We start from the raw sequence: 25,527 nt of genomic DNA on the forward strand, positions 1-25,527 counted from the left end.
TATACATCCCCAAAAAATTTTTTAAAAGAAGTCGCTTTCTACCTAGACAAACACTAGGGGAAGAAAAAGAGAAGATGGTGAACACCAGCTCAAATGATTCAGGTTCATCTACTTATGATGCTGTGTGGGTATTTTGGTGATGTGTGTATCTTAGGTGGAAAATAGACTAAACAGAGAATAACTAATATATGGAGTAGATAATTCATGGCATATATTAGCTATTCCCTATTTAAACAATTTTCTTAAAAAGCAGAAAATGAAATGAAAGCTTTATTGGTTGTTGATCAAGTCAATGGGTTTTACACACTGAGGTGACCAAGGAATTTTCAGTGTCCATATCCAATCTACTTACTCAATATTTGATGTCTATATTTTGTAGTATTCATTGTTATCTAAACTTTGTAACATAGCTTTGTGATAAAAGTTATTTCAAGAATACCAGTAATGCTTTGTATTTATGAAAACTGTATGAATGGATATACTACAACCCTAACTCAAGACTCAAGAATTCTAACTCAAGAATTCTGTGTAATGTAGCTCCATCTCATGTCTCTTTCCAGGAGCCTGAGTTAGCGGAAGGAGCAGGGAAACTTTCTTTTAATGCAATCTCACATATAACCCAGCATGGAGCATAAGATAATACTGGAGGAAGACTCCATTACATCATCTACTGCAGTCTTTTATTACCATTAGGCATGGATCATCTCATGTCTTCAACTGCTTACCACCAGCCGGCTTTCTTCTTTGGGAGCCAGTCTCTCCAGGAGCTCACAAGCAAGCTGATAGCAGAGAATACTAGACTGACATAAGTTACACTCAATTGCTTTTTCTTCCTTCTGGCAGGTGTGGGAGCCCCCCCAGGGGGCTTGGAAGACATTGTTTATAATGGAAATAATGTCCTTTGATAAGCTGTGCTCTAAGCCCATCGTGATCCCATCATCTTGTAACTCCATCTGAAAGATACCAAAAAAAGGCCAAAAAAAAAAAAAAAGAAGAGGAAAGGAGTTTGGTCCTTTTGTCCAATATTCCACTGGCACACTAACTGGGGACACTTTTCATTAACTGATGACAATATAAATTATTTAAAGATGATAAGGCTTACAGACCATGAGCATACATTACTTTCCATGGACTCTTCTAAAAAGAATATAAACACAATACAAAGTAATAGGAATTATTTTTTAAATCATGTAGGACATTTAAAAGAGAGTTCTTTTTTAAAGCCATCACTTTGTTAGATTTTACACATTTAAAAAATGCTGTTCCTCACCGAGTGTCCAGATCTTGGTTTCTAAATACCATTATCCACTAAAGGAACCAGGACTCCTTGGAGAAATGGCTGATTCCAGGGTTGGGGCTAGGAAAATATAAAATGAGCCTGGAACATTCTGTCATGTGAGACATTAAGGAAGTGTTCAAAGAATGATGGGAATATGTCAAAAGAACACAGAAGCCAGCTTGAAGGGACTCTCATTGGCCAAATGTGGGATGAAATGAGCCTCAAAATAAATAATCATAGTAACAGATTTTAACCCACTGAACAAAAGAATCCATGACTACATTCGGGTAGAAGTAGATTAAACAAATAAATATATAAATGGGAGAGGCAGGGAACCTGTTCTGTCAGTAGAATGCCAGCTAATAAATTAAAAGAAATGATGGAATTAGAATATTATCATTTGGTAACCAACAGATTAAAAATTGATTCAGGCATGAATCATCCATGGATACTAAAACTAGAAGGTGAAAGTCTGATGAAAAACAGGAAATCTGGGCTTCCCTGGTGGCGCAGTGGTTGGGAGTCTGTCTGCTGATGCAGGGGACACGGGTTCATGCCCCGGTTGGGGAAGATCTCACATGCCGCGGAGTGGCTGGGCCCGTGAGACATGGCTGCTGAGCCTGCGCGTCCGGAGCCTGTGCTCCACAACGAGAGAGGCCACAGCAGTGAGAGGCCCGCATACCGTAAAAAAAAAAAAAAAAAAAAAAAAAAAAGGAAATCTGTCTTAAAGTAGCTCCCTACAAGTTAGTTATTAATTACAAAGGGGAAAATAGTGGCTTTGTAGTAGAGAAATCTGGCAGAAATCACCTTAACCAAGTTATTACCACCAGTAATGGGGCATTATCATGTCATGTGCCTCCTGATATCATGCACTGAAAACAATATAACATCACGTCTGTGGTATGACTGACAAAAATGCTTAACTCAAATTGGTTCATAAGGGGGGCTTCCCTGGTGGCGCAGTGGTTGAGAGTCCGCCTGCAGATGCAGGGGACACGGGTTCGTGCCCCGGTCCGGGAAGATCCCACATGCCATGGAGCGGCTGGGCCCGTGAGCCATGGCTGCTGAGCCTGAGCGTCCGGAGCCTATGCTCCGCAGTGGGAGAGGCCACAGCAGTGAGAGGCCCGCGTACCACACACACACACACAAAAATTGATTCATAAGGAAACATCAGACAAACTGAAATTGAGAAATATTCTATAAAGTAACTGGACTGTACTCTTCAGAAATGTCAAGAACATGAAAAATAAACAAAGATTAAAGAACTAATAAGTCAGGACAAATCATTGTAATGAGTGATGCTGGATTGTTTCCTCAGTCAAAAATAACTTTTTACTTTTGCTATAAATATGGTATGATTATTATATCAATTTTTTAAATGAATAATTTCTGTAAGTTTTATAATAGATAATAATATTATAACAATATTAATTTCCTAATTTTGATAACCTGTACTTGGTTATGTAAAAGTATGTCATTTTTTAGAAAATACACTCTGAAGTATTTAAGGATAAAGGGACATCCTGTTTGCAATTTACTTTCAAATGGTTCATTAAAAAATTCTACAATTCATACATACACATACAGATTAAGAGAGAGAGAGGAGAAATAAATGCGGTAAATGTTGACATCTGAAGAATTTGGGGGAAAGTACTTGGGAATTTTTTGTACTATTCTTGCAACTTTTCTATAAGTCTGAAATTATTTCAAAATAAAAAGTTAAGAAGAAATGTTCTCCTGACCAAAGCCTTTTTTAAACTTTTCTTTTAAAATTAACTTCAAAAATCAATTTATAGGGCTTCCCTGGTGGCGCAGTGGTTGAGAGTGCCTGCCGATGCAGGGGATACGGGTTCGTGCCCCGGTCTGGGAAGATCCCACATGCCGCGGAGCGGCTGGGCCCGTGAGCCATGGCCGCTGAGCCTGCACATACGGAGCCTGTGCTCTGCAACGGGAGTGGCCACAACAGTGAGAGGCCCGCATACCGCAAAAAAAAAAAAAAAAAAAAAAAAAATCAATTTATATAATATATTAAAATCAGCCCATCACTATAGAGTTGTACCTTGCTCTTCCCAAAAACAGCATTACCCAGTTTGTTCACCAAATTTGTTCAACAGAATCAATTCTAATGATGATAGGGTGTTTCTAAAATGCATATCCATTCTCATGTGTCAACATCATTGCAGTTATTCATACAAGTATTTTTCAGACTCCTTAGGAAATCCCCATAGAAGTTTGTGAAATGTCTTGAGCGATGCTGCATCATTTCAGTAAGTACGAAGATGCCCAACACATAGAAAGAATCACTATACAATGCTTTCCCTCATCCTTCACCTCTGAACTAAAGGAAGTTCATGCTTCAGCTACCTGCTTCAGGAGAAGATCAAACATGAGGATGAAACAATTTAGATTCATTTCATCATCTTCACAATCAAAGTCAATAGTCCTTCCTCCTTGGTGTCCAAAATTCTTGAAAGGACTACGAAATGGACTACGCATAGGACTCCGAAATGGACTCTGAAAAGGACTATGAAATGGACTCAGCATATTGTGCTGAACTCGTCGACCAGGATCAGAGGCAACACTCACCTAGAAAAGAGAACATTAACACACGTAAGTGAACTCACAGAAGCGCAAATGGCTGTACAAAATATTTGAGGACGCTGTGTAAGGTATTTCCAGCTGTCACACTGATTTCCTTCCTTAGCCAGTGGCATTAGTACCTCCAAATCCTATGAATCTTCTCAAAACATAAAAATAGGAAATAAAATATCCAAACTTTCTAATTGTCAGGTGAATGAAACATAAGTACCCTGAAAATGAAGGCAGCTCTCTTTGCCATTATATTTTTCATTCCGTAAAACATTTCCAATTAAACTAAACTGTCTGCATCTACTTAAAACCATAACCTGAAAAATGATAACTTACAGAAGCATTGCAAGATCACTTTTAAAATCATTAGCACAGAATCTCAGATTGACATGACTGGTTAAAGAAAAATGGTCTCTGGGTATAATAAGTATTAAGCTGTCATGAAAAAACAATACATGTCAAGCCTGCTGTACTGTTTATTCTCTGTTTGCCAACCCAACCCTTCCCCCCAAAAGGCCCTCACTGCCCTTTTCTGCCCTGTTCTATGCCCAAGGATGCCAAGGACTGAGTCTCTCCTGGCCCTCTTGCTGGCTGGCTTCCAGTTGGGTTCAGTTAATGAGAGGCACCAGTGGAAGACCTGAAGCTGGAGGAGCGAGAGGTAGGAGCTATTTCTTCCCACCTCCTGCCTCCTTTGACGCTACATCTTTGGCAGTGTCTCCATCCTCTATAGTTCCCCTAGCCAGCCTTTCCTTATAATTTCAGCTTCCAAAAGGCCCAGGAACATTTTCCCTTGCTCCTTCAGCCCTAGGGGTATAAAGGCTTCCGAGTGAACTACTGCTGGCGCCTGGGTGCCTCACCAACCCCATCGCCCCCTTGACCTTTCCTATAACTCTATAGGCAGAGTATCCATTAAAATCTCTTCATCTGAACCATCTGGGATAAATTCTGTAGCAGGACGCTGACTGACATACCTGTACATCATTCTGAAATCATCTTTTTTCTCTTTAAGATCTCTCTAATGATCAGAAATCTCCTTGAACACCATATTTAAAGTAAAAAAGAAGAGCACCCCCATTCAGAATACCTGGATAATGATAGCGTTATCTATGGCAAATCACTTCAGTTCACTGAACCTCAGGTTAAGGAGTTATAAAATGAGGCTCACGAGCTCTTCCCAACTGCCTCACATAATCCTGTGATGTCACTAAGTGTGAATACGTTACACAGTACAAAGTGCTAATAAGGTACTGTAATATTAAAGATTACTGAAGAAATAAATAAAATATAAATGTTTGGCAGCTGGCTCCTATGAGGTAGATGAGAAAAGAAGTAATGATTTTTTAAAAAGAAAGCACTGAATACAAACTATGATCCCATGATCATGTTATATTCTCTTTTTCTAATCCCTAGAGAGCAGGTAGAATGACTGGGGGGCTGCAGTATACAGCCAGGAAAATGTTATGGAGAGGCTTGGGCAAGGAGACAGGTGAGAACAGTCCCTGCCTTGGAGAGGTTGATGAGAGTCAACCTCTCCAAAACTGATCATGGTCTGGGAATGTCAGAACAACAGCAGAAACTTTACCAGGTCCTCCACAGAAAAATTATCACAGATGTCCGATAGTTCTTGTACACTGTAGACCAGACTATATCTTCTCATCCTCAACGGTACAAAGGGGTCAATAAAATGGGCTCAGTTAGTTTACAGTGACAGCATCGCTCACAATCACCCCTAGCTGATCATCTTTTCCCAAAACACAATAGGGAAAAACAAAAAGCAAGCAAACAAAAATATCCAAAGTCCTCATTCCCAAAGTGAAGCAGTGATCTGCCCACTAGCTGGTAAAGAATTCTGATTCACCAGAAAACACAACAACAACAACAACAAAAAGTTGGAATAGTACCCCAAAAGCTCAAGCTACTCTTTTTGGTTTATCAAGAATGAGAGGTAGCTAGCAGAGATGTGCAGGAGAAAAACTCAAAGGAAAATGAAAACTCAATAACTTACTGATGACAGACTATACCAAACATGTCTTAGAACAGTGTTTTCTGTTAGTTAATGTGCTTCAAAGGTTAACAGAGTGAGTGGGATAGGATGAAGAAAGCATTTTCAGAGCAGTTTATGAGGATGTGACTTTAAGGCCCACTATAATTGACAAGAGTTTTCAAAATCTTAACAAGTAAGACAAAAACAATTGTGGCAATAATTACCCTTCGAGCTGCAAGGTTCCCTGCCAGTTCATTGACTCTTGATTTTCTTTGATTTGCCAGTTCTTTGACAGAATTAACTCCATCAGAAAACATACTGATTAACAGTTGAAGTGGAACCATGATGTCTAACTCTGATAATACCTGGGAAAAAAGGCATATGTCCCCCAAAATATAAACATTAAAACTCAAAAAAACTACGCTCAACATTTTTACCTAAGGTGACCTATTGAACATAAGGACATTTAGCCTCACACATATTCTATCTGCGGTCATCCTCAATTATTCATACTAAAAAATTCAAAGCTGTCATTGAACATTCCCACTCCTCCACTCCCCACACCCGAGAAATCGCCATGTTCTTTCTATTAAAACTTCTAAGTATCTCCTGATGCTGTCCTCTCCTTTCCATACCACTGCTGTTGCCTTAGTTCATCACTTTTCTCCTGAACTAGTATAATCTGTGAGCAGTCTTCCTCCTATCCTTCCCCACTCTGACCTGAATGCCCCATCCGACCTTGCTCTCTGGTGCAAGCTCAGGTACCCTTCTGTCAAAATCATGTTACTTTATCTGTAATGAATTTTCTAGAAATAGATGCCTCCTTCCTTCAGACAGAATTAATCCATCTGTCTTCTCTGCTTTCTTAAAACTTTGTACATACCTTTGTTAGAGCAATTATCACTTTTTATTATATTTGATTATTTGATACTATCTCCCCATTGTGAGCTCCTTGAAAAAAGGAAGTATGAGGAAAGGATCATTTCTTATCCCATTTTTATCCTACTGCCTATTACTGTGCCTGGTACATAGGAGCTCTATAAATGTTTCTATAATTAATTAATAAATGAGTCAATCCAATCACTATATTGTTCACTCTATTCCCCAAATGGTTAGACCAGAGGTTTGAAACCTCCTTCAACTACAGCACTCTGTCTTCAAAGCAAAATTGTGTCAAAGCCCAGTCTGTAAAACATATAAGCTGTAATTGCTCTAGCTATGGAGAACCTCTACGTTCTGGAGGTTTACAGTCCTGTCTGTTCACCTCCAGATGGCACAGCTAAAGGGTGTATAACTGAATAACTGAGGCAATATTTAGCCATCTGTAGAAGGATGGGCTTTCCTAAAATGGAAATTATCTTATGGAAGTCTACTTGGGGATGAAAAGTTAAAATTCTGAGCCCCAAAAGTGACTTTTTTTTTAAATCCCTTTACTACTTGTCAGTTATGAAAAATATTATTCTTTAGTTTACAACCCAGAAAGGCATCTCCAGAACTTGAAAAGCCTCTGGGATCACATCCTTCCATGATACAGAAATGTATCTGCATCCATACCTAATCTAAATATTGATTCTGTCCTTCTTTTCTGAAATTGTCCAATTTTATAACAGGAATTCAACTCAATTTAATAAATTTTTAAGAATGTACACTAGGGGCTTCCCTGGTGGCACAGTGGTTGAGAATCCGCCTGCCGATGCAGGGGACACAGGTTCGTGCCCCGGTCCGGGAGGATCCCACATGCCGCAAAGCAGCTGGGCCCGTGAGCCATGGCTGCTGAGCCTGCGCGTCCGGAGCCTGTGCTCCACAGCGGGACAGGCCACAACAGCGAGAGGCCCACGTACCGCAAAAAAAAAAAAAAAGAATGTACACTAAATAACAAAGCATGTGCCAGATGCTGAGAGGAAAGGATGAGGGAGTTATAAATTCAAAAATGAAAAGGACCTGGACCCTGCACTCCAGGCATTTGTAATCAGGAAAAGAGACAAAAGTTAACTATAATATTGAACAGAAATAGAGTTTACACAGAGAACCTATATGAATACTGGGGGAAGGAATAATGAATTCTAATGGGAAGATAGGGGTGTGACATAGGAGAAAACTTCATAGAATATTTCGGAGCTGAGTTTTAAAGAATAAGCTAGAGTTCACAAATGGAGACAGGAAATGAAGTCATTCCAGGCTGAGGGAATAGCATGAACTACTCCCTAAATCAGTAACTTTCAACCTATCCAAGTAAAGGACCTATTTAATATCAAAAAATTTATCAGAATCCCACAAGACAGCTATTACACTTTTAGTATCTATTGATAGAAAAGATATAAGAACCAAAAGCTACTATGAATTCAGTAATAGTATTGCACAAATTTGTATTTCATTAACCACAACTATAGCTAACATATTTGAAATCTAGCTATTTGTCTATGCATATGAGTTACCAGTCTACAGATAGTCCTGAGCAAACATACGTGTTTAAGGATTCTTTGCAATAACTCTCTGCCCCTCTACCCAAGGAGCTAAAGTTCATAGGCTAAAAACTACTGCCCAAAATGATCAAAAGTATCATTTACTTACATGAAGCCACAGTAAAGCTTGTTCCTGCACAGAGGAAGGGTATCCTGTGAACCGACAACTAATAAAGCCAAACATCTCTTCCATTGAAAAAGGTAGAGGACAAAGCTCAATGTCAAACATTTTGCTGAAAAGCAGAGCAACAAAAGTAAATGACCAGTGGGCATATAGTAGGGTCTACTGTTGCATTTCCATCTATATCTTATTTGGGGAGCCAAACAGTTTAGTCTGTGTTCTGAACTATTAGCATGTTTCATTTTACTGAAAAAGCTTATGTCGTTGGAATAGATATAAATAATTCATACAGTTGTTAATAACATTGGGGTTCATACTCATATCAGGTTTAACAAAAGGAATTGCATTTCTAGGGAATTGCTCCTCAGCATCTAAAAACATTGTCCCTTTGTACTTTTCCCACTTTATCCAAATCATAATTACATTTGAAAATAAACAATATGGTGTATCTTTTTATTATCCCATAAGAACGAAATCCTTTCTGAACAATTACAAATCATCTTAGCACAATTTATAGCAACTATTTCATTTTGAACCTTCAAATTTTTCTATAGGATCATTTAAAAGTAAATGAGATTATATAAAATGCTTAGCACAGTGCCTGGCACACAGTACATGCTCAGTAAATGTTAAATATCATAATTAACGGTGACTCCATTAAACTACTTACCCACCTTAATACTTCCCTGAATTCTTTTAACTGATTATCTGGGACTTCTGTTCTGATGGCTTCCAGCCATTCTGGCATGATACACTCCCACACGGACTGACTGATCACATTGTAGGGAATCAGGCAGAGGATTCGGTTGAGACCTTCCTTCAACTGAGTCACTGTGCTACAGGACTTATCCCAGTATCCACCAACCTGATGGCATTTCCACAGCCACAGGGGAAAAGAACAAAGTGCACTTGTTACATTTATACTCAAGGAAATACTAAATGAAATGGGTACAAAGACCACTATCCATTACATCTGAAACCTGCGCCAAGTAGATTGAGTAAGATTTGGAAAAAACTACAAACCACCAGGATCCCTTAGTTACCAAAAAGAAACCATAGTTACAAATAGGTCCAAATATTGATCACATACTGAATTTGAACTATTCTACTGCAGACTTCTCAAATCACACATGAATTAAAACTCCAAAGATTTATTCCTAGTAGGGTGAACAGGCTATTGGAGCATTTTTTCTAAGGTTTGACAAACCCATTGCAAATATGTGCAGTTATACCTGTGTTTCAAAGGAACACAGATTTCTACTACTGTACACTTTGTATTGAAGATTTTTCATTATGGAAAACAAAGTGACAGAGAGTACTTTTTTCCCCCTATGCTGCATATTCTGCCACAATTTTTTCCCTAAGAATGTTCTAAGGCTGGTTGAATCCATGACTTTTTAAAAAGCTATATTTTTTACTAAATAAGATAGTATATTAATTTCCTAATGCAGAAAAACTTAAAATTACAAATTGAGGTTCTGTTTGTAATTCTGATTTTAAATAAAGATCCTATATTACTATTATATGTATCAAACTAACAAAGGGTTGACTGGTCCTAGATCTTTACCATATAACAAGATTTGTGGGAAAATACGTTGTTTTTTTCCTTCCAGTTTTACTGAGTTATAATTGCCATGTGGCATTGTATAAGTTTAAAGTGTACTGTACAGCATGATGATTTGACTTACATACATCATGAAACGATTACCACAATAAGTTTAGTGAACATCCGTCACTATAGATACGAAATTAAAGAAATAGAAAGATATTCTTCCCTTGTGATGAGAACTCTTAGGATTTATTCTCTTAACAACTTTCACATGTAACATACAGCAGTGCTCATTATATTTATCATGTTTTTACATTATATCCCTGGTACTTACTTAACTTATAACTGGAATTTTGTACCTTTTAGCTACCTTCATCTAATTCCCCTTTCCCCCACTCCCCACCTCTGGTAACCACAAATCTGATCTCTTTTTCTATGAGTTTGTTTGTTCGTTTTTGAAGTATGATTGACCTAGAGCACCATATCAGTCCCTGTTACACGACATAGTGATTTGATATTTCTATATATTTCAAAATGATCACCCTAATAAGTCTAGTTACCATCTGTCACCATATAAAGATATTACATAGTTATTGACTATATTCCCCACACTGTACATTTCATACCTGTGACACATTCATTTTGCATCTGGAAGTTTATACCTCATAATCTCCCTCACCTATTTCTCTCTTCCCCCTAACCCTCCTCCCCTCCGGGAACCACCTGTTTCTTCTTTGTATCTACAACTCTATTTCTGTTTTGTTATGTTTATTCATTTGTTTTGTTTTTTTAGATTCCACATATACGTGAAATCACACAATATTTGTCTTTCTCTATCTGACTTATTTCACTTAGCATAATGCCCTGTAGGTTCATCCATGTTGTCACAAAAGGCAAGATTTCATTCTTTTTTATGGTTGAGTAATATTCCATTATATATGTACCACTTCTTCTTTATCCATTCATCTATTGATGGACACTTAGGTTGCTTCTTGTCTATTATAAATAATGCTGCAATGAACATAGGGATGCATGTATCTTTTCTAATTAGTGTTTTTGTTTTCTTTGGACAAATACCCAAGTGGAGTTGCTGGATCATACGGTAGTTCTATTTTTAATTTTTTTGAGGAACCTCCATACTGTTCTCCATAGTGGCTGCATCAATTTACATTCCCACCAACAGTGCAAGAGGGTTCCCTTTTCTCCACATCCTCACCAACACTTGCTATTTGTTGTCTTTTTGATAACAGCCATTCTGACAGGTGTGAGGTTATATCTCATTGTGGTTTTGATTTGCGTTTCCTGATCATTAGTGATGTTGAGCATCTTTTCATGTGCCTATTGGCCATTTGTATGTCTTCTTTGGAAAAATGTCTATTCAGGTCCTCTGGTCAATTTTAATTGGATTTTTTATAAGAGTTGTATGAGTACTTTGTACATTTTGGATACTAACCCCTTATCAGATATATCATTTACAAATAGCTCCTCCCATTCAGTACGTGGTCTTTTCCTTTTGTGAACGTTTCCTTTGCTGTGCAAAAGCTTTTTAGTTTGATGTAGTCCCATCTGCTTATTTTTGCTTTTGTTTCTCTTGCTTGAGGGGACATGTCTAAAAAAATATTGCTAAGACTGATGTCAAAGAGCATACTGCCTATGTTTTCCTCTAGATATCTTATGGTTTCAGGTCTTACGTTTAAGTCTTTAATCCATTTTAAATTTATTTTTGTATACTGTGCGAGAAAGTAGTCCAGTTTGATTCTTTTGCATGTCTAGTTTTCCCAACACCATTTATTGAAGAGGCTGTCTTTTCCCCATTGTACCTTCTTGCCTCCTTGGTCATAGATTAATTGCCCAAAAACTATCTTATTTTAAATGAATCCAATTTTAAATATTTAATTGTTATATCTAGAATTCCACATTATTCAAGACAAACTCCATTTAAAGTTCAAATATGTAGTTGGTATCATATTGGCCAACACGCTAGATGATTGACTAGACATTTTCAGGAAGTGACTATATTTCTGGGGTTGCTGTAGTTACATAGACTCAGAAGAGCTACCACTGATAATGTTGCGATTGTGGAATGTATCATTACTGAGGTCCCTTAGGTTATTTAATTTATGGTTAAGCCATATAAAGGCCTATTGGTTTTGGGTCACATTTTGGAACAGGTATCCCTATGGAGATACTAAATTGTCAGTGACCAGACAATGGATGCTTTGATTTGGAAAAGTTTTTATGTTTAAAAGGATTTTAGAGAGTTCTCACCCTAAATAAATGTCCTCTTACCAATGGGGAAGGATCAGATTGACAGAAGCACACCAAAAAAGGATCACAGCTAGCCTAAAAGACTCCCTTAACAAAACTGAAGAACAGAAATCCGATTTAGAAAGAAAATTAAAATCCACACCCACCACAAACCTCCCCCCTCCACCACCTCCCTCCTACGAATGACCCAGTTGGAGGTTGACATTCAGAGCCTGGTAGGAGCCATTATAAAGGGCTTCCCTCAGAAGTTTAATTGGGCTAAAATGGAATGATCTACTTGGAGAAAAGGAATACATCCTAAAACCTTTGTCACACAATTTATAAAAAATATTGCAAAGGCACACAGCTCTAAATCTACAAATCTCAGATCATAGGAGTCTTTTGTTTTCTACTTTAGTTGAAAATCTCATTTCTGATATAAAGAGGTTACTTCAAAGTAATGTGGTTGCATGGGCAGGCCAGCTCCTTAATGTTATTATTGAGGCTGTCATCTAATTCTTTGAAGAATTAAAAATAAGTGGCCTTGCCTTACTAATTGAGTATTTACAAAAACAAAACTGTGGCTCTAGAAGAATCCCAAAGCTCACCTATCTTTCTTACCAGTCCCAAAGCCTCCCCTATTCATCTCAAACTGCTTGCAGATACTGTAAAAAGTCAGGACATTGGAAAAGGGACTGCCCTGCCCTTCAGAAGAAGAAACACTTAAATAGCAATTGTCTTAGGCCTCAGCCTCCTCAGACAGGCTCCTCTGAGTCCTCTTCTCAACTAAGACCTCACCTTGGAGCTGTTAAAAACTCAGACTCTCAACACAAATAATTTCATCCACCTCCCATGAACTTCCTCCCTCAAAATGCTTGCTTGTAAAAGCTCAATGCTGCCAAGAGAATTTATTGTTTGTCCCAGTCAAAACCTGTTAAGAGACAAATATGCCCTTGAAAACCCTCTTAAATTGTTATCTTACAAGCTTGCTTCCTTTCTCTTCCTCTTTGAGATTTAAATCTTCTACCACCCAGCACTATCTTCTCAAGGACCTGAGAATCATCTCTTTAAAATGCAAAGGTTCAAGGAAATTAAATGTGGCTCTAAGGGGTGCCTTGCTTTTATTTGTACTATTGCCTCCTCTCATAAAATAGGATAAATTTATTTCTCCTCCTGATAAGCATCAATTAACACTCCCCTTAACAAACCTCCAATGCCTTTTTCCTTAGCACACTCCAGCCTTTAAAAAGTAACTTCTTAGTCAACTGAAACAACTGGCTTAGGCTGAATCACAGCCTCCATAAGATTATAATATCAGGGCAAATAAAAAGCTCTTAAGGGTCTCCCCCTTCAAATATAGCTTAAAAACTTTAACCCCTATACTGAACAGATTAACTAACAACTTGGTCCATCTGCTAGAAACACGATTTGAATAAAAGCGAGGTAAAGATGAAGACCAGCTCTTATATAAACTACTGAGTTTTGTATTAGGTCTGTATTTTCTATAAGGTCTGTATTTGTGTCTCCAGTATGTTTATATATGTATGGTATGTATATGTGGTATTTCTTTCCGCTGGATGGTTTTGCCAAAATAATTTATAAAACACCTTAAAAGATCTCTATTCTAAATGGGCTTTAAAAAAAAAATAAGAGATTTTAAAAATTAAATATTCCTCCAGTCCCTCCAACCAGGAAACTTGCACAAGCCTGTTAGATAGCCTCATCCACCAGAGGGCAGACAGCAGAAGCAAGAAGAACTACAATCCTGCAGCCTGTGGAACAAAAACCACATTCACAGAAAGATAGATGGATGAAAAGGCAGAGGGCTATGTACCAGATGAAGGATCAAGATAAAACCCCAGAAAAACAACTAAATGAAGTGGAGATAGGAAACCGTCCAGAAAAAGAATTCAGAATAATGATAGTGAAGGTGATCCAGGACCTCGGAAAAACAATGGAGGCAAAGATCGAGAAGATGCAAGAAATGTTTAACAAAGACCTAGAAGAATTAAGAACAAACAAACAGAGATGAACAATACAATAACTGAAATGAAAAATACACTAGAAGGAATCAATAGCAGAACAACTGAGGCAGAAGAACGGATAAGTGACCTGGAAGACAAAATGGTGGAATTCACTGCTGCAGAACAGAATAAAGAAAAAAGAACGAAAAGAAATGAAGACAACCTAAGAGACCTCTAGGACAACATTAAACGCAACAACATTCACATTATAGGGGTCCCAGAAGGAGAAGAGAGAGAGAAAGGACTCGAGAAAATATTTGAAGAGATTATAGTCGAAAACTTCCCTAACATGGGAAAGGAAATAGCCACCCAAGTCCAGGAAGTGCAGAAAGTCCCACACAGGACAAACCCAAGGAGAATCACGCCGAGACACATAGTAATCAAATTGGCAAAAATTAAAGACAAAGAAAAATTATTGAAAGCAGCAAGGGAAAAACAACAAATAACATACAAGGGAACTCCCATAAGGTTAACAGCTGATTTCTGAGCAGAAACTCTACACGCCAGAAGGAAGTGGCATGATATACTTAAAGTGTTGAAAGGGAAGAAGCTACAGCCAAGATTACTCTACCCAGCAAGGATCTCATTCAGATTTGATGGAGAAATCAAAAGCTTTACAGACAAGCAAAAGCTAAGAGAATTCAGCACCACAAAACCAGCTCTACAACAAATGCTAAAGGAACTTCTCTAAGTGGGAAACACAAGAGAAGAAAAGGACCTACAAAAACAAACTCAAAACAATTAAGAAAATGGTCATAGGAACATACATATCAAGAATTACCTTAAATGTGAATGGATTAAATGCTCCAACCAAAAGACATAGACTGGCTGAATGGATACAAAAACAAGACCCATATATATGCTGTCTACAAGAGACCCACTTCAGACCTAGGGACACATACAGACTGAAAGTGAGGGGATGGAAAAAGATATTCCATGCAAATGGAAACCTAAAGAAAGCTGGAGTAGCAATACTCATATCAGATAAAATAGACTTTAAAATAAAGAATGTTACAAGAGACAAGGAAGGACACTACATAATGATCAAGGGATCAATCCGAGAAGAAGATATAACAATTATAAATATATATGCACCCAACATAGGAGCACCTCAATACATAAGGCAACTGCTAACAGCTATAACACAGGAAATCGACAGTAACACAATAATAGTGGGGGACTTTAACACCTCACTTACACCAACGGACAGATCATCCAAAATGAAAATAAATAAGGAAACAGAAGCTTTAAATGACACAATAGACCAGATAGATTTAATTGATATTTATAGGACATTCCATCCAAAAACAGCAGATTACACTTTCTTCTCAAGTGCGCACGGAACATTCTCCAGGATAGCTCACATCCTGGGTCACAAATCAAGCCTCAGTAAATTTAAGAAAATTGAAATCATATCAAGCATCTTTTTCTGACTACAACGCTATGAGATTAGAAATTAGTTACAGGGAAAAAAAGTAAAAAACACAAACACATGGAGGCTAAACAATACGTTACTAAATAACCAAGAGATCACTGAGGAAATCAAAAAACACCTAGAGACAAATGACAATGAAAACATGACGATCCAAAACCTACGGGATGTGGCAAAAGCAGTTCTGAGAGGGAAGTTTATAGCTATACAAGCCTACCTCAGGAAACAAGAAAAATCTCAAATAAACAATCTAACCTTACACCTAAAGGAACTACAGAAAGAAGAACAAACAAAACCCAAAGTTAGCAGAAGGAAAAAAATCATAAAGGTCAGAGCAGAAATAAATGAAATAGAAACAAAGAAAACAACAGCAAAGATCAATAAAACTAAAAGAAAAAAAAATTAAATATTCCCAAAACTCTCAGAAATATAGGAAGCAACCCAAATGTTTTTCAAGTTCATGTGATTTTGAAACTGAGCAGAACCTTGAGCCCCCAGCCCACCCCCAAGTACAAAGTCCCCTCTATGTCCCCTGCCTCTTGTTTGTAGAAAAGCTGAAGTCTCCCAGGCCTCCCTGAGTCACCAAAAAGCAGGCTCAAGCAGTTAATGATTAGGACTAGAGAGTCACAGAATCTTTCAGTGTCTGGTACACATTCCTGAGCTGTTTTACGGATACTATAACTGCCACCAGAGGGAAAAAGCTGACTGCATGATGACCAGACTGTAGCCATGACATAAGGTGCTCCACTTGAGCAGTACTGAATCTATGGCTAGCACATTTCTAAGAACTGGCCTCAAAAGCATGGGACTAACATTATTGCTCATAATAATCTATACCTTTGTGGGCATCAAAATAATTGTAGCTTGCTCTGCCCATATATATAAGTGGGCAACTAAAATTGTCAGCAAAGAAATGCTACAGACCCATGTTGACATCTTTCACTCTGAGAATACAGTGCCCTATGTCAGCATGAAGAAGTTACAGAGAACAGACCTTCACCCCTAATCCCACAGAAATGGAATGATGTCTGAGAAGTGGGGATTCATAAGCAGCTCTTTTGCCCCTTTCCTGTTTGCCTATTTCTGTTCCCCTCAAACCTTATAGGAAGGAGATCACTAGACAATTTAACCTAACTCCTGACCTATGCTCTCCTGAGTGCACACCATGCCTCGCCTAACGTGTGGATTCTTTTCCTGGATTAAAAGAAGCAAGAATGAAGAATTAAGGAGTTAAAGAATAACTAGCTCTCTACCCGCAGCAGCCCCCTTAGCAATCCTGCAGGCAGATCACGCAGGCAATATAACATCTGAAGAAAGAGTCAGCCAGTCTGTACCCAATGGTGAATGATGCAGAACCCAACTTCCTGCCTCAATGATTCACTGAGATTCTTTCCCCTTTTTCCTTTTAAAAACTGTCATGGGGCTTCCCTGGTGGCGCAGTGGTTGAGAGTCCGCCTGCCAGTGCAGGGGACATGGGTTCATGCCCTGGTCCAGGAAGATCCCACAGGCTGTGGAGCAGCTAGGCCCATGAGCCATGGCCGCTGAGCCTGCGCGTCCAGAGCCTACGCTCCGCAACGGGAGAGGCCACAGCAGTGAGAGGCCCGCTTACCGAAAAAAAAAAAAAAAAACTGTCATGGCTGAGCACAGTCTTCCGACTTGGTCTTGGGACATGAGTTCACCTTCTTCCCAGATTACTGGTTTTTCTAATTAAAGCAACTTTCCTTCCTACGAATACTTGCCTCTCAAGCATTGGCTTTTGAGCAGTGAGCAGCCAAATCTGAGTTCAGTAACAATTTGTGTAAATCTTTGATAAATAAGACTATTTTAATATTGTTGGTTTAATAAAAACAGCTGGGGCTTCCCTGGTGGCGCAGTGGTTGAGAGTCCGCCTGCCGATGCAGGGGACACAGGTTCGTGCCCTGGTCCGGGAAGATCCCACATGCCTCGGAGCGGCTGTGCCCGTGAGCCATGGCTGCTGAGCCTGCGCGTCCAGAGCCTGTGCTCCGCAACGGGAGAGGCCACAGCAGTGAGAGGCCCGCGTACCGCAAAAAAAAAAAAACAGCTGCATCTTCTGAGTTATCAGCACTGAGTATGATATGAGCATACATTTTTATTCTACGTGGGTTTAGTAGTCAAATAAGCTAATATTATATTTACTAGAGGTTTAAGGTGACAAAATTTATAGATTCCATTTTAATCATATTAAATTATCATTATGACAAACTTTATTTCAACAGTAATTGTGTATTATAATATGTCTTCTTAGAATTAGGTTACAAAATCTTTTTGGTAACCTGAAACTAAATTTATATTGAGTTAAATAATAGATATTCATTGAATATCTAGATCATTTCTAAATAAGATAAAACACCAAAACATTAACTACTGAATATAAGTTTAATTTTATCTACTTTTGGCTTCTTATTTTTACAGAGAGCTAAAGCTTTTTGGATCTGTTAATAAATGTGTTCATTTTGCCACTCTGAGAAATTATACTATGAAGAAGCATATCCTCTAGAAGTTATAAGATGGTATAATCATAAGATTTGCTAGTATGCTACAAAATGCTGGTATGTGACAAGCAATTCACAATTGTTTACTTCCTGTCTTCGTGGAAAAATAGAGGTTATAAAGTGTTGAAAATTATAATCAATATATAAATGAAGCTTCTAGAAATAATAAGGTTGAAGGAAAAACCTCTTTATGCAAAATATTCAAGGAATGAGGGGTGTTCTTGTCAAGGGAAAAGATTGTAATTTTGTCCTAAGGTATCAATAGTGGTTTAGAGGTTGTGTGAAGGCTTTCAGATGAGAAAGAGGAAAGTGAAGGACAAAAACCTGAATAAAAATATGAAGTTGTAAAGGAACTGTGTGTGGGGAGGGGGGGAACATGTCTTCATCATGTCCTCAATTATTTAAAAGAACCGAGTCTTCTCAATTTTAAATTATGTTAGATCCCACATTTACTTTTGATATCTGTATTGCCATTTTGGTTAAATGAATAACTAAGTATTATTTCATAGTGACCTGTCATCCTGGTTAATTAAGTGTCCAAACCTTTTGACATTTTGACAACTTTTGATATTTTGCTTCCCCAAATCAAATCCTTATGCTCACTTCGGCAGCACATATACCAAAATCAAATCCTAAATAAAATCCTGATCTCAAATTGACTTAGAGACTTCTGAGAGGGCCTCTGGAAAACCTCAAAGGATTTGTTCTCTCCTAGTAAAAAGAGATGTTAAACTAATTCTGTCTATTTAATATGTTGAACTGCATGAAAATCATGGTCAAATAAGAAGAGATTCTTAACCTTCCCTAGCTTATATCTGTATAGGTAAATGTTTTTAACATAAATATTCCAGGAATTAGATGTAATTTCTAAAAATCTGTCAATGCCTTTTTTGTTCACTATTATATTCTTACGCTATTTTGCCTGATAGTATATAATAATGGCATAATTTTATCATCATAATTCCAGTTGCTCTCATCAGATCTTTAATACCGCCATTTTAAGCCTTTTATCATTCATAGACAGTTATTGTTTTATTCCAGTGTTTTCCTGAAAGCTCTTGCAATCGGCTACTATCCAGAATGCTTCATCTTCAGCAAAAAGGACTGTCTCTGAGACCCATGGAAAGGACTATAACAGGTAATCTGGGCTACAGACTTCTGATGGCATTGCTCAAGTAACTTTGAGACCATACCACTGGACTGAGTAAAGATTCCAGAACTGTAGTGGAGAAGCCAATGGGTTCATAAAACTGCTAACCCAAGACCAAGCAGAACAAATAATTAATTACATGGGACTGAATGAACTGCTGAAGGGAGATGATAATTTTTATGTGTTTTTTACTGCTTTCATTAAGATTCTGTTTTCTGGGTATAAGATTTCTCTTAAACTATCTTTAACTCATGACTATTTAGTAGATTATACCTTTGTAAACAAAAGCAAAACATTTCTTTTTCTCCCTACCTGAACCTCCCAGAATTCAGAAACTCTTACAATACTCTTACTTATATGGCAATATAGCTATTTACACAAGTTCAGTAAGAATCTGTTCTCCTTGTAACAGGACATAATTGGAAAAATTGGTTATATTATCAAGGCTTTGACTGAAATGTCATATTTGAGAAAGATATGCATAGAATCAAATATGACCAGACAGCTTTAATGAACTAAGGTTGACATCATGGAACCAATGCTTATAAAGCCCTCTTGGAAAAAACCAGCCTGGTACCTGACTTATGATGTTCCCAGCCTACAGGCAAATAAGAAAAGTCACTTCTTGACAGGCCCAGGAAACAGAGTATTTTGGGGATCTCAAGAAGAGAAATTCACCCAAATCTATAGGTACTACAGATAAGTATGATGACAGATTGGCTTCCGAGCGTGGAGAGGCTTTTAAAAGTCCAATCTGAGGGACCTTCCTGGCAGTCCAGTGGTTAAGACTTTGCCTTCCAATGCAGGGGGTGCAGGTTTCATCCCTGGTTGGGGAGCTAAGATCCCACATGCCTCGTGGCCAAAAAACCAAAACATAAAACAGAAGCAGTATTGTAACGAATTCAATAAAGACTTTAAAAAATGGTCCACATCAAAAACAATCTTTAAAAAAATAAATCAGGGCCTTCCCTGGTGGCGCAGTGGTTGGGAGTCCGCCTGCCGATGCGGGGGATGCGGGTTCATGCCCCGGTCCGGGAGGATCCCGCGTGCCGCGGAGTGGCTGGGCCCGTGAGCCAGGGCCGCTGCGCCTGCGCCTCCGGAGCCTGTGCTCTGCAGCGGGAGAGGCCACAACAGTGAGAGGCCCACGTACCGCAAAAAAAATAAAAATAAAAAATAATAAATCAATAAATCAATAAAAGTCCAATCTGAGATTCTTTAAAAAACTTCCAGCAAAGCAAATTTTTAAAGGCCCATGTGGTCAAATACCATTTTTGCTGCACTTACGCAAATAATCAGGCCAAATTTAATGAGACTAGACTTATGTTGTAAACAAGAATCATCTTACTCTGATTTTCTTTGATCAAAATGGCAGTAATTGAGAGAGAAATTTTATGTTTCAACAGAAAACTATAACCCATCCTTGTGGATTATCAGATTCTAGTCCTGTTCATTGTTCTTGAGCTATTTTCAACCTCTTTATAAACTGGATCCTGCTGTCTTACACATTTTCAGTAATTAATGTTTCCAATTTTTCTACTATCCTTTTCACTTGGTGTCACTAAGAACTAAAACCTGACTGCCCAGATCCTTATTGAGACTCTAGGTTGTCTTGTCCCAAAGCCCTGTAAGCTGAAGCAGGACAACTTGACATAAACTTCAAAGGACTTATTGCTGCAACAGTTTAGGCCACTCAGGAAGTTCACCAAACATCCGCATCTTCCATGCTCTGCTCTAGGAAATAACCATCACCATGACACTGATGGTCTCATTCATCAGCTAAAGATGCTTCAAGCCCAACATCTAGAAATCTTCTCAACTGGCTGCCCTTCGGACTCAGAAACTAGGTTTATAGCCTACTCTAACCACTAATCTTTGTTTTCTTTTTATTTCCTTGTTCTAATTTATGCTCTTTTCCTCCTTTTCAGATCTCTTACCTAGCATTTCCTAACCCAAATCTTCTCTCCAAGTCAATCAACCTAGATTCCTTTTTGTGTGAAACTTCTAGGGAAGTTACAGATAGGAGAAATGTGGGGACCCACTCAGACCCCCAGAGTTGGTATAAAGATTATTTTTCAGTGAAAACATTTGGGCTAAAGATGATGTAGAGAGAGGGCTTCCCTGGTGGCGCAGTGGTTGAGAGTCCGCCTGCCGATGCAGGGGACACGGGTTCGTGCCCCAGTCCAGGAAGATCCCACATGCCGCAGAGCAGCTGGGCCCGTGAGCCATGGCCGCTGAGCCTGCGCACCCGGAGCCTGTGCTCCGCAACGGGAGAGGCCACAACAGTGAGAGGCCCACGTACCGCAAAAAAAAAAAAGATGTAGAGAGAAACCTTATCTGAACTTCCCTTATGTGACTAAAGTAGAGCCTCCAGAAAAATATGGCTGCCTTTAACCCCCTTCAAAGGGAGTTTCCTGTGAATTCAGCTGCCTTGCAGACAGGCTGCCCATTTCCATTGGCATCAAAATGCCCAAAAGAACTTTCCATATCTTCCCATTCAAGCCTCCTCCCAAATGCCTCCTCCCACCCCCACCCCCCTGGAAGTTTGGTATATAAACCTTTTATCTCTGGCTATTAAAGAAATTACCCATCAATGAGGAGTACTCCTGTGTGTAAATATTAATAAATTTTGTCTCTTCTCTTGTTAATATGTCTCTTACCAATTAATATGCAGGCTCACAACCACTGAACCCAAGCTATAAGAGGAATAGTTTTCCTCCCAACATAATCACTTCTTCTTATCTTTCAGAATCAGATCACACCAGTCCTTTACTATTCCAGAAGAAACAATAATAGAAAACATATCAACACAGTCAAAGAATGCCAGGAAATGGCATTCTTTGCACATTTCCATCATGCAAAAATCTAATTTTATATATGAGTCAGTAGGTGGCACCAAAGAAGAAAGAAGTGTATCTTGGTAAATGCAAAGAACGCTCTGAGTCCTGGAAATCTAATAAAACCTACTCTTTAGAAGGCCTGTGTTCTGTTTTATCCTTAAATATCTTATTTAAACTGAAAACTGGGACTTCCCTGGTGGCGCAGTAGTTAACAATCCGCCTGCCAATGCAGGGGACATGGGTTTGAGCCCTGGTCCGGGAAGATCCCACATGCCGCAGAGCAACTAAGCCCGTGCACCACAACTACGGAGCCTGCGTGCCACAACTACTGAAGCCCACGTGCCTAGAGCCCATGCTCCAAAACAAGAGAAGCCACCACAATGAGAAGCCACGCACTTCAATGACGAGCCCCTGCTCACTGCAACTAGAGAAAGCCCACGCGCACCAATGAAGACCCAATGCAGCCATAAATAAATAAATAAACTGAAAACTGCCTCAAGACTTCATTGAAAGTAAACCCAAAAATCACACAAAAAAAATTAAAACTTAGAAAATACCTTGAAAAAATTTTCATATATTGCTGCCAGAAACTGATTCTAGATATCCATCTTGCTGGGTTAGACACAAATCATATTGTATTCAAGAAATATGATGTCTTACCAGCTGTATATCTGAAGCCTGTGATCCACCGAGGCAGAAGCAAGAGGATAAGCACAGAGAAATTTGTCCTATAAGCCAGAGGAAAAGGAGCACTGTGGCAGTTCCTAAATCTTTTGGGCATTCCAGCTGGGAGGGCAGGGACCACTCATCTCTAGAAATATATGTGAAACCACAGAAATTGCCCCTAGTCAAATGTTAGCCTTTCCACAGACTGTAAACCAGAAAAGGACTGAGCTCTTGCCACCTCATGGAAAGGCTTTTTTTTTTTCCTGTTTCTTAATAAAAATATTCAGCAATATCAGGAAAGAATATTTCCTTAAATTTCTTAAAGATACTTTACACATTCATCTTGCCATTCTTCCCCATCCCAAACTAACATCAAAGCAGCACATCACTTAAAATGTAGTTACTAAACTCACTTAGCTATAATAAAAATTAATATAAATAAATAAAAGACTAAGTTAAAGAGAGATGTCCCTCTTCTACAGTCACTGATAATACTCTAGTGGCTAAGGTAGTGTAAGCAGATAGGGTAGGGTGTCCCCAGAGAAAGAGAACCAGGCATGGCTTTCTTGACAGAAAAGAAGCCATTTCACCTAAGCCATTTTGTGATCTAAGCCTGGCCACAATGCTTGCCCTTGAACAGGTCTCAGTAATTAATGATTTTAAGGGCAGGAACAAAGGAAAAGCAGTCAAGAAACAATAGTTCAGCAAAAAAACAGAGTCCTAGTTCCTCCTCAAGAATATACATCACAATCTGATACATATTTTTGAGTTCTGCAGGAACTAAGCCCCGCCCCCCCCACACCCCCACACACACCCTGCCCCTGGCCAAGTAGAGGATGGTGACTACATGCTGAGACCCCAAACTGGTCGGAACCTAAGGAATGATGATGTTGACCTTTTCTGACCCCCTGACTTCTATCCACTAAAGTCTGGACTCTGTCCATCTTTGCCCCAATTCTATGCTGAATTCTCTGCTCAAGCACCTTCATAAATATGCATGTACCCTTAGCTTAAAACTTCCCCAATTTTGCTGTTCGGAGAGACACTACTTTGGGCAAGATCCCTGGTGTTCTCCTCACTTGCTGCAAGTAATAAATCCCTCCTTCTCCTGCTCTTTGCCTTGGTTGTGTCTTTTGGCTCGACACCCACCAAGAGGCAAACCCAGTGTTTCTGTAACAATAGTGCTTCTCCCTAAGTCCTCCTCTCCAACAAGGTCCAAGCTGTAGGCCTTGATGAAAACAATTCATATTTTATAGCAAGACAAGAAAATTTTAAACATAAAATTTTTCTCTGCCCATTTGGGCCTCCTCCATCCCCTTTAGTGTGTGTTGTGCAACTGCATTAACCAGACTTCCTTAGGAGATAACATCCCTTCTTAACCTCATCAAGGGTCACAACTCCTTAGAAGATAACTTTCCTTCTTGATCTTGTAAAGGGCCATGATGACCCATGACCCACTACGTGCTTTGTAGTGTAGATCTGGATTCTGTAAACTGTCTATAATACATCATTTGACGTAAAACCCTTTGTCTCAAAATTTTACATACCTGGTCTTTGACCTCTAATGAGCGGAACAGTCCTCAGAACTTTCTGAAAGACTCTCTCTTGGGTTATAATCCTCAGGTTGGCTCAAATAACATTTTCCATTTCTTTCTTAGATCGATTATTGATTAATTTTTTTCATCGACAGCCTCCACTTACCCTGGCAAATTCCATTGGTTTGGGAAGAAGGCACATGACCATGACATCAAAGCGAACATCACATACTGTCTTCAACCACTTGGTGACAAACTGAGGCTTCAGCTTTTCCACTAAACTTCCAACTTCATCATCCATCATATACGCTGTGGAGTGAAACCACTGAAACACCATGGCCACCAGCCTGGCCAAGCTTTCCGTAGGGGTGTTCTCACTGGGCGTGCAGAGGCTCACCTGGAAATAAGTAGATCAGACTGTCCTTCAGCCTCCTTACATAATTATTACATGTTTGGTTAAAGACGGAAAAAAAAAAAAAAGATGCCCCGTATAATCCATTTGAAATAGGAAGGGTTTTTTTGGGGGGGTTTTTTTGTTGTTGTTGTTTGAACCCTTTGAATGCCCATTTATTTCTTTTAATTTTTGAACCACTTTAAGAATTACTGAAATATGATTTTTAAGAATTCTTATTAAAAGTACATTTATGAGTAATTGAAATCTCTCCTCCTTGACAGGAGTGAAATAATACCACTTTAGAGTAACTGTTTTACCTTGTCCTTCTCTTCTTGACCTCTGCTGCAGCTTATTCACTTAACAAGAGGTAGAGGCCTTTTCTGGTTTTTGTTTTTGTTTTTGTTTTGTTTTGTTTTTTAATCTACAACTTGTTAATATTTGGCCAGGGAAACAAGTCTTTGTAGCAATTGTATCTCTATCTTTTGGGCCAAAGTTTTTTTTGTTTGTTTATTTTTTGTTTTCTGTTTTTTGGTTTCTGGGGCTTTTTTAAATTTAATTTTTTTTATATACAGCAGAGTCTTATTAGTCATCCATTTTATACACATCCGTGTATACATGTCAATCTCAGTCTCCCAATTCATCACACCATCACCCCCACCACTTTCCCCCCTTGGTGTTCATACATTTGTTCTCTACATTGTGTCTCTATTTCCACCCTGCAAACCGGTACATCTGTACCATTTTT

General features: G+C 38.7%; 1 protein-coding gene across 3 annotated transcripts in view; it reads right to left on the bottom strand.

Annotated features, from left to right (window-relative positions):
- Positions 1-25,527, bottom strand: part of UNC79 (unc-79 homolog, NALCN channel complex subunit) — a 219,133-nt gene that overhangs the window by 115,346 nt on the left and 78,260 nt on the right. For all 3 annotated transcript variants that reach the window (XM_060097925.1, XM_060097923.1, XM_060097926.1), the window contains 6 exons: positions 24,555-24,785; positions 9,110-9,300; positions 8,424-8,547; positions 6,077-6,217; positions 3,644-3,865; positions 726-953 (listed from right to left, as the gene is read on the bottom strand). In XM_060097925.1, the coding sequence (XP_059953908.1) occupies positions 726-953; positions 3,644-3,865; positions 6,077-6,217; positions 8,424-8,547; positions 9,110-9,300; positions 24,555-24,785 (1,137 nt within the window). The remainder of the gene's footprint in view (positions 1-725; positions 954-3,643; positions 3,866-6,076; positions 6,218-8,423; positions 8,548-9,109; positions 9,301-24,554; positions 24,786-25,527) is intronic.

Source organism: Mesoplodon densirostris, chromosome 4 (assembly GCF_025265405.1).
Source record: "Mesoplodon densirostris isolate mMesDen1 chromosome 4, mMesDen1 primary haplotype, whole genome shotgun sequence".
NCBI classification, from domain to species: Eukaryota; Metazoa; Chordata; class Mammalia; order Artiodactyla; family Ziphiidae; genus Mesoplodon; species Mesoplodon densirostris.